Here is a 12,201-nt window from a genome sequence, read left to right as displayed (position 1 = left end):
TGCTTTGGCATACACATCTCTGGTCATCGTAAGGTAACATTTCTCTTATGCAGATGTTAATCTGTCTCTTTGCCGTTTCGACGATTGTCTAGACGATGTCTCGGAACATTCTCAGAAAATTAGGTCAAAACGTATTTTAAATCTGAGCTTCTTCATGCAAATGCACTAAACACAGAATTATGTCCACTACAGTATATTTTACTGCCAAACGGATGATGTTATAAGGAACAGATGTGGTACTATTCTATGGGTCATAAAATATGGAATGATAGGATTTACATGGTTGGAAACTTGAGAAAGTATTAGAACACATACGTGTTATGTATTTGGCATATATATGTAGATGACATATCAGATGAATTGTGATCAATCAGCCGATTACCTGTCTTGTGGTGTCTATCTGCCTGTCCATTGTGTGTCAACCACTGCTCTATTTATCTTTCGAATGTCAGTTTGTCTTGTGGTGCGTCTTCATTGAGATGCTGCAGAAATCCAAATTGCATTCTAAGTCTGTGCATATACATTAATATACAGTGTGTTAATTATCAAACTAGCCGTCTGATGTCTATCACCAGTTTTCGTGGATATTGAATAACTCTTTGTATACTTAACCTTCTCGTGGAAGGGCAGTTCAAATTCAGGATATTACATAAACATGATGTAACGTAATAAATAGCACATGTCCAAATGCATTATGAGTAGCATGTGTGGTACCTTTCAGGTTGACACAGTAAAACCCACTGCGTGTGGCAGCTGGCTAAGTCTGTGATTGAATATTCCAGAGATGTACGCAAGGTGCAACCGCACATGTTGTTGCTCTAAATAACAATATTGTAAATCCTTGAGACATTTATCAGGCAAAGCCCATTAACATTATTTTCTCAGCATTTTTTTAAAACTACATTTAAAACAATATAATTGACTTTACTTTCTCTTTTTAACTGAATGAACATAACATGGATACTAGTTTATATTTTACGTGCTAACATTTTAAAACTAAAAACCTCAACTATATTAACAGCTGAGTGGTGCAATTGCAGAAGTGCAGTTCTGTACTTTGCTTGCAATTGGGGGAGGGGGGGGAGGTTGCACAGTCTCAGTACATATTCATTTCTTGTCCTCTCAATTTCAGCCACCGCTCTTCCAAATTTCAATTTTAGCTCCGGGACTTCCATGTTTATTTAAGGGACGTAGTTTGTTTTCATTATGTAGCTCGTGATTTTTAAAAGGATATGTATACATGACCACCACGATTCGAGGATACTCTATATTTATCTCAATCCTCAAGGCAGGGATAGAGCTAGAGCTAACTTCTACTGAGGTTCAGTGTCAGTGATGTAATGTCATCTGACAGTACATATGTCCCTGGCAACTGTGGCTGTTCTGACTTCTAAGAACAAGGCCACAGTGTCCTCTTGTTGAGTTGTTGCCATACACAAATGATAAAGCTGTATTGTTCACGAATAAAGATTTAAAAATTAAGCCGTTTAAACTTCCACAGAATAATGTTATTTTCTGTCTCGACGTTGATTCCAGAGGGTTAAGTAAGTGGCTTCCTATTTGTATGTATCCTTGTGGTAAGTCATGTATTTTATGGTAAAAAGTTATTAAGGTTTTTAAAAGTGGAGCAGCGCTAATTGCCGATAATGGGGTGGGGGGGGATACAGCGATGGAGTTTTCAGATTGCTTCAGCTACGCTCGCTGGCATTTCCGTCTGCAGACTGCACCAACGGCACAATGCATCCATTGAGCTAGGAGGGATCAAGCCTGGCCAGAGGCCCGCTGTAAACATGTCGTGGTGATTAATATTCCTTACGGCTGCACAGATCAGATGCCTCGGTCCCGGCAGGACTGCAGCTGTGCCAAACGGAGAGAGAGAAAAAAACATGGAGAAAGGGGTTGGGGGAACCAATTCAAAGAGGAGGGATGGGAGGGAGAGCGGAAGGGAGGGCCCGAAGCAATGGATGCGAGAAATGTGATCTGGGCATAAAAGACAGGAAGGACAATGTAGGAAGAGAAAGAAGCACAAGTAAAGGAATAATGTGTAAAACAGATATTAGGAAGGCTGAATACATGAAGTCACAATTTTTAACCAACTTCTGCAAAGATTTGCCTTTCAAGCGTGGCCTTGCATCGACTCACAGCCCAATATCTCAAATTATAATGCCACTCGACCACTGTTTTTGAAAGGGATGAAAATTGCTTTTTCCCCTTTTCCTTGAATAAACTGGCCCGTTTAATGTACGGTATGGTGTTGACAAACACATGTGCAGATTCGACTCAAAACACTAAACGTATACTTTACAGGAGAGCCTGGGCCATTCTCGTGATTTGTAGCCTGGGACCATTATTTGATCCTGAGACTTGAATATGATTCATAATGTCATAATGGAATCAGTGGAATCTTGCAATCATGTGGTGGCCGGTGGAGGTGGCTGAGCTTGGCATGGCATTTAGGTAATCAGGGAGGGCCTGGCAGGCCGAGTGGAATCACCATGGAAATGTATGGCTGATGCCTAGTTCCCAGAATTGGCCCAGTAGTTCTACCTCGATTCTGGCATGGTTCTTCAGACACGATGGGAGAACCGCCATGAGTCTAGGCTTCAGCTGTCAAGGCCACAGCCTGTATCCATGCCAATGCGCAGAACAGATTAGAGGACTACTATCCGCGGTGTGCTGCAGACTACAGGATCTCAAATATGCCCCCTGATATCACCGCACATTGTGAAGTTCCCCTCTGCAGTGTATTTTCAAGTACTCGTGTAACATTCTGTTTTTTTTTTAAATACGCAGTAGTTTTAACACTGGCTTTCGCTCCGTATTCGCCACTGCAACTGTACAGGGGAAGGCTACTATGTACACAGGCTCCCTGCATTGTGATACTTTTGGTTCTCTAGTTTAAAACAATGATAAACAATAAAATACTGTAATGAACTACGTATTCAATGATAATGAAAACAACCATCTTTCAATATTTTAAGAATAGTGTGACATATTGAAAACACATTTTTACTTACGTATATCTAGCAAACAGTGAAACCTTTCAGTTACAGCATTCTTTACCGGCCCTGTAGGTTAGGCCGCCTCAATTATGTCTCCTTGTGACAGTAATAATGTTTAAAGTACAAAAACAAAGCAAAATCTGAATCACGGTATAATATATTACCATATGTAAATATGACTACATAGTGTTATTACTGTAATGATAAACAAATTGCTTTTTAAAATGTCATACAAAATGCGATATCTCTTGGAAATATAAATTAACGTCCTCAGATCATGATTATCATTTAATATTAACCACACTTGTAAGATATGGTGTGCCTGATTAGCTAAATGCTGGCATGGATGCATTTAAGGGATGCAGAGTGAAGCCTCGCCTATGATACGAGCACAAATTTCACCGAAGAAAAAAGTCACCAACGTGGGGGGGCCTGTACACATGGGGTCGCCACACTTGACATCGTGGTGCCTCGGAAGCCAATGGGCCGCAACTGAATTGTGTTGCTCATCTTCCATTGTACGGCATAAAACGACACCGTCTTGACATTCTTTATAGCGGCTGAGCCCATCACTAAATTGTCTTGCGGTGGCATTAACAGCTGTGCTGATTCGTTTACCTTCTGTGACCACTGCGGTGAAATATATGTGGCTTCCTTTATTACGCAGCCCAGCAATGTGACGGTGGATTTTTTCTTTATTTTGGTTTTCTACATCTGTAGTGGTTTTATAGTTTAAATTCTGAATGCCTATTTTCACATGAATGTTGAAGCTCACATCATTCCAGTGCATTGTGTCATTAACAAGTTACTCCAGCACATGTTGTTTACTTCAGAAGGCTACTTTTGTGGTGTGATCTTATCTGCTGCCCCATTCTTAATTGTTATAAGAACATGATTTCACAGCTGTGAATTCCTAATAAAAATAAAACATAATATTTTATTATTTCCCTTCTACGTGACTTTACCGAAAGAACCAAGAAGATGAATCCCTGCAGTCACGAAAGCTTTAAATCGAAAAATGTGAATTCCTACTCTACAATGATATATAGCACAAAGCATATATTTTGTTTCACATTGTTTCAAAGAAGCAATACAGTATGTGGAATACACGCATTCCTCTGAAGTTTTAAGATTCGCATTCGTTGGCCTTTTCGCTTGCAATAACATATTGGAAAGTTGGCACGAAATGGAAATGGCGGAAATGGTCAAAGCTCGGCCATCTGGAAGATGTCGTCGGATAGTTTTTTTTGCTTCCTGCTTGATTGAAACTGCAGTAGATCGCTAGTCGACCAGAAGCGATTGAATGCGCACGCAAAGTGCTCTGCTGTATAACGAGGCACCATGAAGGCTAATGGGTTATGAAGTTCCTGGACCTTGTTTTTTTCACTGCAAAGGCGTTTGAAATATTCCACTTTAATTTCAGCAGTGGGAGACCTTAACAGGCAAACGGTCAACTAAATACCCAACTCTCAGTTTGCCTGCCTTTTCTTCTGCCTGTCACTTTTTCTCTAAGTGAAACTTAATTAGCTTTACCACGATTATTTGACACTTTGGTAGTGCCATCTTCATTGTCGTGCTTGATACAAATTCTGGAAGTCCCGTGTTCTTCAGCAATTTCCTACCAGCAAGGAGTACTCCTTTTACCAGCTCCAGAGGGATGATGGATTGAAATTACTGTGACTAGAATTTGACCTTGTGACCTCACAACGATGAGCCTTTTCCTTCCCAACTGAGTTTACCCTGGCCATTATTATGATGTGCAGCGATAACACACAGTGGAGATGGGCAAAATGGTTCAAAGACGTGGACAAAAAAAAAGTAAAGGCTTTCTTTTTTAAATGAGAAATGCAGAAATGTGGAGAGGGACCTGAAGCTGGCTGCATGGCTTGGCATTATTGCTACAAATAAGTGGGCACCTCAGCTTTCCGAGAAGGTGAAGCGACACATTCGAGAAGCAATTTTACGCGTCGTAGCGCATGTGGGCTTGACAGAAAACAATCCCTGCCAGGCAGATGCACCGTGTCGTTCTCATTCCTATCACCCTTCTATTTCCCACGAGACTACGAACGCTTCAAAAGCTCTGATGGAGCATTGCAGTCGGAGTTGTTGCAGCACCAGCAGCAGCCATGAAGCTTATTCAAAACATCTTGTAGTACATGTTTACTTCTGAAAACAGACATTAAATCTTAGCAAAAAACATAAAAAAAACTTATTATAAAAAAATGTACGTTCAATAAAAACATACATTGTTGCACGTGTATTGGTTGTTGTAAACACATTCTTGGCATCTTCTTGGTTCTTTCGGTAAAGTGACGTAGAATGGAAATAATAAAATAATAAAAATAAAACATAATAAAATAATTCTCACGACGTTTCGGCCACAACGCAAGCAGCCGTCCTCAGGTGAAGACCAGGTCTGTCGGGGAGACAGCGTCTGAGAATTATTTTATTATGTTTTATTTTTTATTATTTTATTATTTCCATTCTACGTCACTTTACCGAAAGAACCAAACAGATGAATCCCTGCAGTCACGAAAGCTTTAAATCGAAACATTCTTGGCACTTTGTCTCTGAGGCTGGCCTAGGCCAAACTCCATGTCAAATGGGTCTAAAATAAATGTTTGGTGTCGTGTGGCACAACACCAGCACTGGTGAAACAAAGATGTGATGCCTGTATGATGCGGGTGACATCACATCCTTGTTTGGGATGTTCACTACCAGCACTATCTCCTACAGTTAATTTTTCTTCAGCTGTCTACGCATGTGTAAAGATCAGCGAAAATTACATATTGACTTTGATTACAGCGAAAACAATTATGAAATGTCTATTTGATGTTTTTATTATCAACAAAAATGTACTTGCCCTTCAGTAATCCCCTTTCTATAATAAAGTTGACCAGTATTTCAACCATTGCAAAGACATTACAAAAGCATCAGTTTTTGTAGACACCACACTTTGGAGCCCTTTGCACCACAAATAGTGCACATTTTGAGTTTTGGCTGCCTGGTAGACTTTAATTTGTCTGCAATGAGCTCCATTATCCAAAGTTCAAAGCCATAGCTTGTGTCATTCCTGGGAAGCCTTGCGAAAGTGGGGCGAAGTCGTGTAATATGAAGGAACATTTAAGCGAAATGAGGTTACGGTGCAGCAACAACTTACGCAATGCCAAGAAAATGTGTACATGGGTGGGACTGGAAATTCAAGAATCCCTCAACTGCACTGGCAGACTCACCTAATTGATTGTACCGATCTCTTCCACTTTGTTTCATGTGGGTCTCACTCTGCCCGTTGCCTACCTATGCTGCTAGCGATAAGGTCTGTTGTTGCGCAAAGTATCCAGCGGCAAGGCCAGAGTGGCCGATGCCTGTTTAAGCTGCTGCTGCTGCTGCTCACGTGCTCTTGATCAGAGCATTGCAGCTCATGGGTGCGTTTTTATAGCCGCTCAAAGGCAAACATACTGGCATGCAAAAATAACTGCTCTTGAAAAGGTTTATAGATCTGTAATTAATGTGCACTGTAATACGTCACTACTGCTATTGGTTTCTGTTATTTGTTACGAGCTAAAATGTACGTGTAATCTTAATTGTATTTAATAGTACAGAAATACCAACATTTGGCTAATCTTTTCATTAATATTAATGCGTATGTGAACAACATTTAATTAATTGTTCGATACTTTCTAAATGTTTTTGAGAATATGTGTTATTTCTCTTCTGCTTTTTATTTATTATTCATTTACAATTCGTACAAATTGTGCCCCAGGCATCATGACTTAACGTAAAGAATCCTTTAGGACATATCACAGTGCATTTTGCCCCATGTGTCAGAGAAAGACTGCTGTGAAGATTTTTACATCTGAAAAATCCTTCAAGTGACTTTGTTCATGATAAGCACATCAGGTGTCACACTTTTCCGTACACTGCTACGTGCTTATTTGCCTCATGACAATCAATCAAATGGTTTTAGTCAGCCAAGCGATATAAAATTGTTACTTTTATTTGTTTAACGAGGTGAGAACTCAAGAGGCCTAGGATAGTCTGATTTGCAAGAGTTAGCTGTGTTACCAAAATAAAAAAATGCTATGCTGCAATGCAGGTACAATGCCATGAACTTTCAAGATAGGATTTGTCACGGTATATGCATGCATTTTTGTTGTTGTAAAAGTAGGTCTAAGGATTTTTCATTATCTGCATAATCTCCACATCTAGAGCAGAGCCATGTGTCACAAGAATGGGCCATACATCGTGAGTTGAAAGTTAAATTCAGGCTCCGTGGGTTTTTGTTTGGCGAGAATTTTTTTATGACAATACCAAGACATAATTTGAGTTTGTGCTCTTCATACCTTGTCTGTGAATGAATTCCTTTAATTTACTCGGATATAAGTTTTCGGAGCGGGACAAGGATATATTCGGTGCTAGTCTTGAGACCATAACTTGACTTCAATTGAAAAGTTGGTCTAATTGAGTGGTCACGGAGGAATTGAAGTCAGATCTCAGTAGTGCTGGCACCTTGTTTGGAAATTACTGTTAACCCCCAATCTGCATGTCCTCTCACTTTAAACGCTTTAGGCCAATGTATGCACTGTATAGTCGAGTGAAATGTCATTAAAACATTCCTGCTTTGGGCATTTTTTCATAACTAGCAATGACATTTTAAAATCCCCCCTCCATTGCAGTGTTCCCCAGTGTAATGTTTTCCATTACATTGGGAACCACTGCAATGGAAAATGTGTTTTAATGTTTGCTTCGCACTGATTGTGTTATCTGCCCTCCCCACCCATAGTTTTGGTGTCACCCCCCCCCTCCCACTTTACACTAGATCTCACCATTGGGCTGTAGGCACTTCATCTTGTTCAAGTGTTACCGCTTGCCTCGTGGGCGTAACCAGCCTATTCTCTCGTTACGGTCACGGGTGGGATAGAGACAGGGCCTTGGCCACTTGCAACCGTGTTGTATATGCCTGCGTCGTGTCCAACACGCCCGGGCAGCCGTAAAAGAGGGGGGCTGTCTGTGTGCAAGCCCTGCAGGGCGTGCGTTCACCTTTTATTGAATGATATTGAATTGTGTCTGTTGGCTCTCTCTCTCTCTCGCTTATCCCCCCTTTGCCCTCCACTCCCCGCCCACTGCCGTCACCTTTTCCTTCTCGCTCTGTTTTTCTCCCCCTATAGGTCAGAAGCCGAATGAGATGAAGTGTCAGGTCAATCACTACCACTGCCTTGGAACCGAGCTGTGCATTCACATGAGCAAGCTATGCGACGGGAATAATGACTGTCCGGATGGCTACGACGAAGGAACGCACTGCCGAGGTTAGTTGGGGAATGTCGGGTTGGCGCTTGTTAAAGCACGGTTATATATCGTACGACTGAGCATGTGGTGGAAGGCGGATAAAGGAGCCAATGAGGGTGGTAAGGACAAAATAAACGAATGAATAGGAAAATGTGCATGGCATGTCAGAATGACATTTACCGATTCTTTGATACGTCAAATTAGTTCCGGATTCCTCAATCTATTTATAGTATCTCAATAGAGCCGCATTTAAGGATATTTTTAAATAATGTTAGGACATGTCTGATGATATCAAGGTGTCTTTCAGTGCATGTGAGATTATCTTTGACTTTGCACTGCAGCTTGATGTATTTTTTATTATTTTATTATTTCCCTTCTACGTGACTTTACCGAAAGAACCAAGAAGATTGCCACAGACAGTTTGACCTGTCGAAGCACAGGGTGGGTTGTGTAAGCAACGCAGCTCCAAGTATGACGTCAACCGAACATTTAGGCCATGCCGTCCTGATTCATGATTTAAGTAAAGCACTTTTTAATAACGTAATGGGAAATCAGCTGCACTGGTTACCGTTGCCAGCTTAAATATTTATTGACAAAATCAGGACGCATTTTTTGTAAATGTTTATGCATGTGAGCTACCAGCAAGTTAAGTGCAAGTGACAAGTAGACGCTCGTTAACTTAGCGAATGTTGACCGAGCGGTTTTAACAACCAAGGCGAAACTCGGTTTTGTTGGCCAGAGATCAGCACCAGGGGCCTGTGTTTGTGTCCCCACACTTCATGAACCATACCATTAGGCTTGCACCCCCCCATCTCCCCTTCCACAGTCTCATATAGTTAGTTATTGGCCAGGGGGATGTCAGGAAGCAACCTTAAAACAAGTCGTTTGTTTTAAATAAAAGTCAATTTAGGTTAGATTAGACTATTCGATGTTGACATTTATTGGTTTCGTAACCCCCACGCTGCCCTGTCCCTCTTGTTTTTTTTTTAACACAACCATGGCTCGCAAGTTGAACGTAACAAATGACACAATGGCAAATGTCTCAAGCTTCTGTGTTAGCCACATTATGTAATGACTGGTTCAAGGGTCAGCCAAGGTAAAAAAAGAACGTGTGTGTGTTTTGCTACAACCGTGCCCTGGGGGGACAGGGTGCTGCTGATCAGTTTGATCTCCAGGATGGCTGAACTCACGTGGATCAGTTTGATCTCCAGGATGACTGAACTCACATGGATCAGTTTGATCTGGGATGGCTGAGCTCACGTGGATCAGTTTGATCTGGGATGGCTGAACTCACGTGGATCAGTTTGATCTCCAGGATGACTGAACTCACATGGATCAGTTTGATCTGGGATGGCTGAGCTCACGTGGATCAGTTTGATCTGGGATGGCTGAGCTCACGTGGATCAGTTTGATCTCCAGGATGACTGAACTCACATGGATCAGTTTGATCTGGGATGGCTTGGCTAACTTGGCTCAGTTTGATCTGGGATGACTGAGCTCACTTGAATCGGTTTGATCTGGGATGACTGAACTCACTTGGATCAGTTTGATCTGAGATGACTGAGCTCACATGGATCAGTTTGATCTGGGATGACTGAACTCACTTGGATCAGTTTGATCTGGGATGACTGAGCTCACTTGGATCAGTTTGATCTGGGATGACTGAGATCACTTGGATCAGTTTGATCTGGGATGGCTGAGCTCACTTGGATCAGTTTGATCTGATATGACTGAGCTCACGTGGATCAGTTTGATCTGGGATGACTGAGCTCACTTGGATCAGTTTGATCTGGGATGACTGAGCTCACTTGGATCAGTTTGATCTGGGATGGCTGAACTCACATGGATCAGTTTGATCTGGGATGACTGAGCTCACGTGGATCAGTTTGATCTGGGATAACTGAACTCACTTGGATCAGTTTGATCTGGGATGACTGGGCTCACTTGGATCAGTTTGATCTGAGATGGCTGAGCTCACTTGGATCAGTTTGATCTGGGATGACTGAGCTCACGTGGATCGGTTTGATCTGGGATGGCTGAGCTCACTTGGATCGGTTTGATCTGGGATGACTGAGCTCACGTGGATCGGTTTGATCTGGGATGACTTGGCTCACTTGGATCGGTTTGATCTGGGATGGCTGAGCTCACTTGGATCGGTTTGATCTGGGATGACTGAGCTCACTTGGATCGGTTTGATCTGGGATGGCTGAGCTCACTTGGATCGGTTTGATTTGGGATGGCTGAGCTCACGTGGATCAGTTTGATCTGGGATGACTGAGCTCACGTGGATCGGTTTGATCTGGGATGACTTGGCTCACTTGGATCGGTTTGATCTGGGATGGCTGAGCTCACTTGGATCGGTTTGATCTGGGATGGCTGAGCTCACTTGGATCGGTTTGATCTGGGATGGCTGAGCTCACTTGGATCGGTTTGATCTGGGATGACTGAGCTCACGTGGATCGGTTTGATCTGGGATGACTTGGCTCACTTGGATCGGTTTGATCTGGGATGGCTGAGCTCACTTGGATCGGTTTGATCTGGGATGACTGAGTTCACGTGGATCGGTTTGTTCTGGGATGACTTGGCTCACTTGGATCGGTTTGATCTGGGATGGCTGAGCTCACTTGGATCGGTTTGATCTGGGATGGCTGAGCTCACGTGGATCAGTTTGATCTGGGATGACTGAGCTCACTTGGATCGGTTTGATCTGGGATGACTGAGCTCACGTGGATCGGTTTGATCTGGGATGACTTGGCTCACTTGGATCGGTTTGATCTGGGATGGCTGAGCTCACTTGGATCGGTTTGATCTGGGATGGCTGAGCTCACTTGGATCGGTTTGATCTGGGATGGCTGAGCTCACTTGGATCAGTTTGATCTGGGATGACTGAGCTCACGTGGATCGGTTTGATCTGGGATGACTGAGCTCACGTGGATCAGTTTGATCTGGGATGACTGAGCTCACGTGGATCAGTTTGATCTGGGATGACTGAGCTCACGTGGATCGGTTTGATCTGGGATGGCTGAGCTCACGTGGATCAGTTTGATCTGGGATGACTGAGCTCACTTGGATCGGTTTGATCTGGGATGACTGAGCTCACGTGGATCGGTTTGATCTGGGATGACTGAGCTCACGTGGATCAGTTTGATCTGGGATGACTGAGCTCACGTGGATCGGTTTGATCTGGGATGACTGAGCTCACTTGGATCGGTTTGATCTGGGATGACTGAGCTCACTTGGATCAGTTTGATCTGGGATGACTGAGCTCACGTGGATCGGTTTGATCTGGGATGACTTGGCTCACTTGGATCGGTTTGATCTGGGATGGCTGAGCTCACTTGGATCAGTTTGATCTGGGATCACTGAGCTCACTTGGATCGGTTTGATCTGGGATGGCTGAGCTCACTTGGATCAGTTTGATCTGGGATGACTGAGCTCACGTGGATCGGTTTGATCTGGGATGACTTGGCTCACTTGGATCGGTTTGATCTGGGATGGCTGGGCTCACTTGGATCGGTTTGATCTGGGATGGCTGAGCTCACTTGGATCAGTTTGATCTGGGATCACTGAGCTCACTTGGATCGGTTTGATCTGGGATGGCTGAGCTCACTTGGATCAGTTTGATCTGGGATGACTGAGCTCACTTGGATCGGTTTGATCTGGGATGGCTGAGCTCACTTGGATCAGTTTGATCTGGGATGGCTGAGCTCACTTGGATCGGTTTGATCTGGGATGACTGAGCTCACGTGGATCGGTTTGATCTGGGATGACTTGGCTCACTTGGATCGGTTTGATCTGGGATGGCTGAGCTCACTTGGATCAGTTTGATCTGGGATCACTGAGCTCACTTGGATCGGTTTGATCTGGGATGGCTGAGCTCACTTGGATCAGTTTGATCTGGGATGACTGAGCT

At 43.1% G+C, this 12,201-nt stretch overlaps 1 protein-coding gene across 3 annotated transcripts in view; it reads left to right on the top strand.

The window, feature by feature from the left end:
• Positions 1 to 12,201, top strand: part of LRP1 (LDL receptor related protein 1) — a 263,658-nt gene that overhangs the window by 52,725 nt on the left and 198,732 nt on the right. For all 3 annotated transcript variants that reach the window (XM_078598337.1, XM_078598338.1, XM_078598336.1), the window contains exon 3: positions 8,171 to 8,308. In XM_078598337.1, the coding sequence (XP_078454463.1) occupies positions 8,171 to 8,308 (138 nt within the window). The remainder of the gene's footprint in view (positions 1 to 8,170; positions 8,309 to 12,201) is intronic.

Source organism: Lampetra planeri, chromosome 10 (genome assembly GCF_965212315.1).
Source record: "Lampetra planeri chromosome 10, kcLamPlan1.2.h2, whole genome shotgun sequence".
In the NCBI taxonomy this organism is placed as follows: Eukaryota; Metazoa; Chordata; class Hyperoartia; order Petromyzontiformes; family Petromyzontidae; genus Lampetra; species Lampetra planeri.
This window is presented reverse-complemented; position numbering and strand designations above follow the sequence as displayed.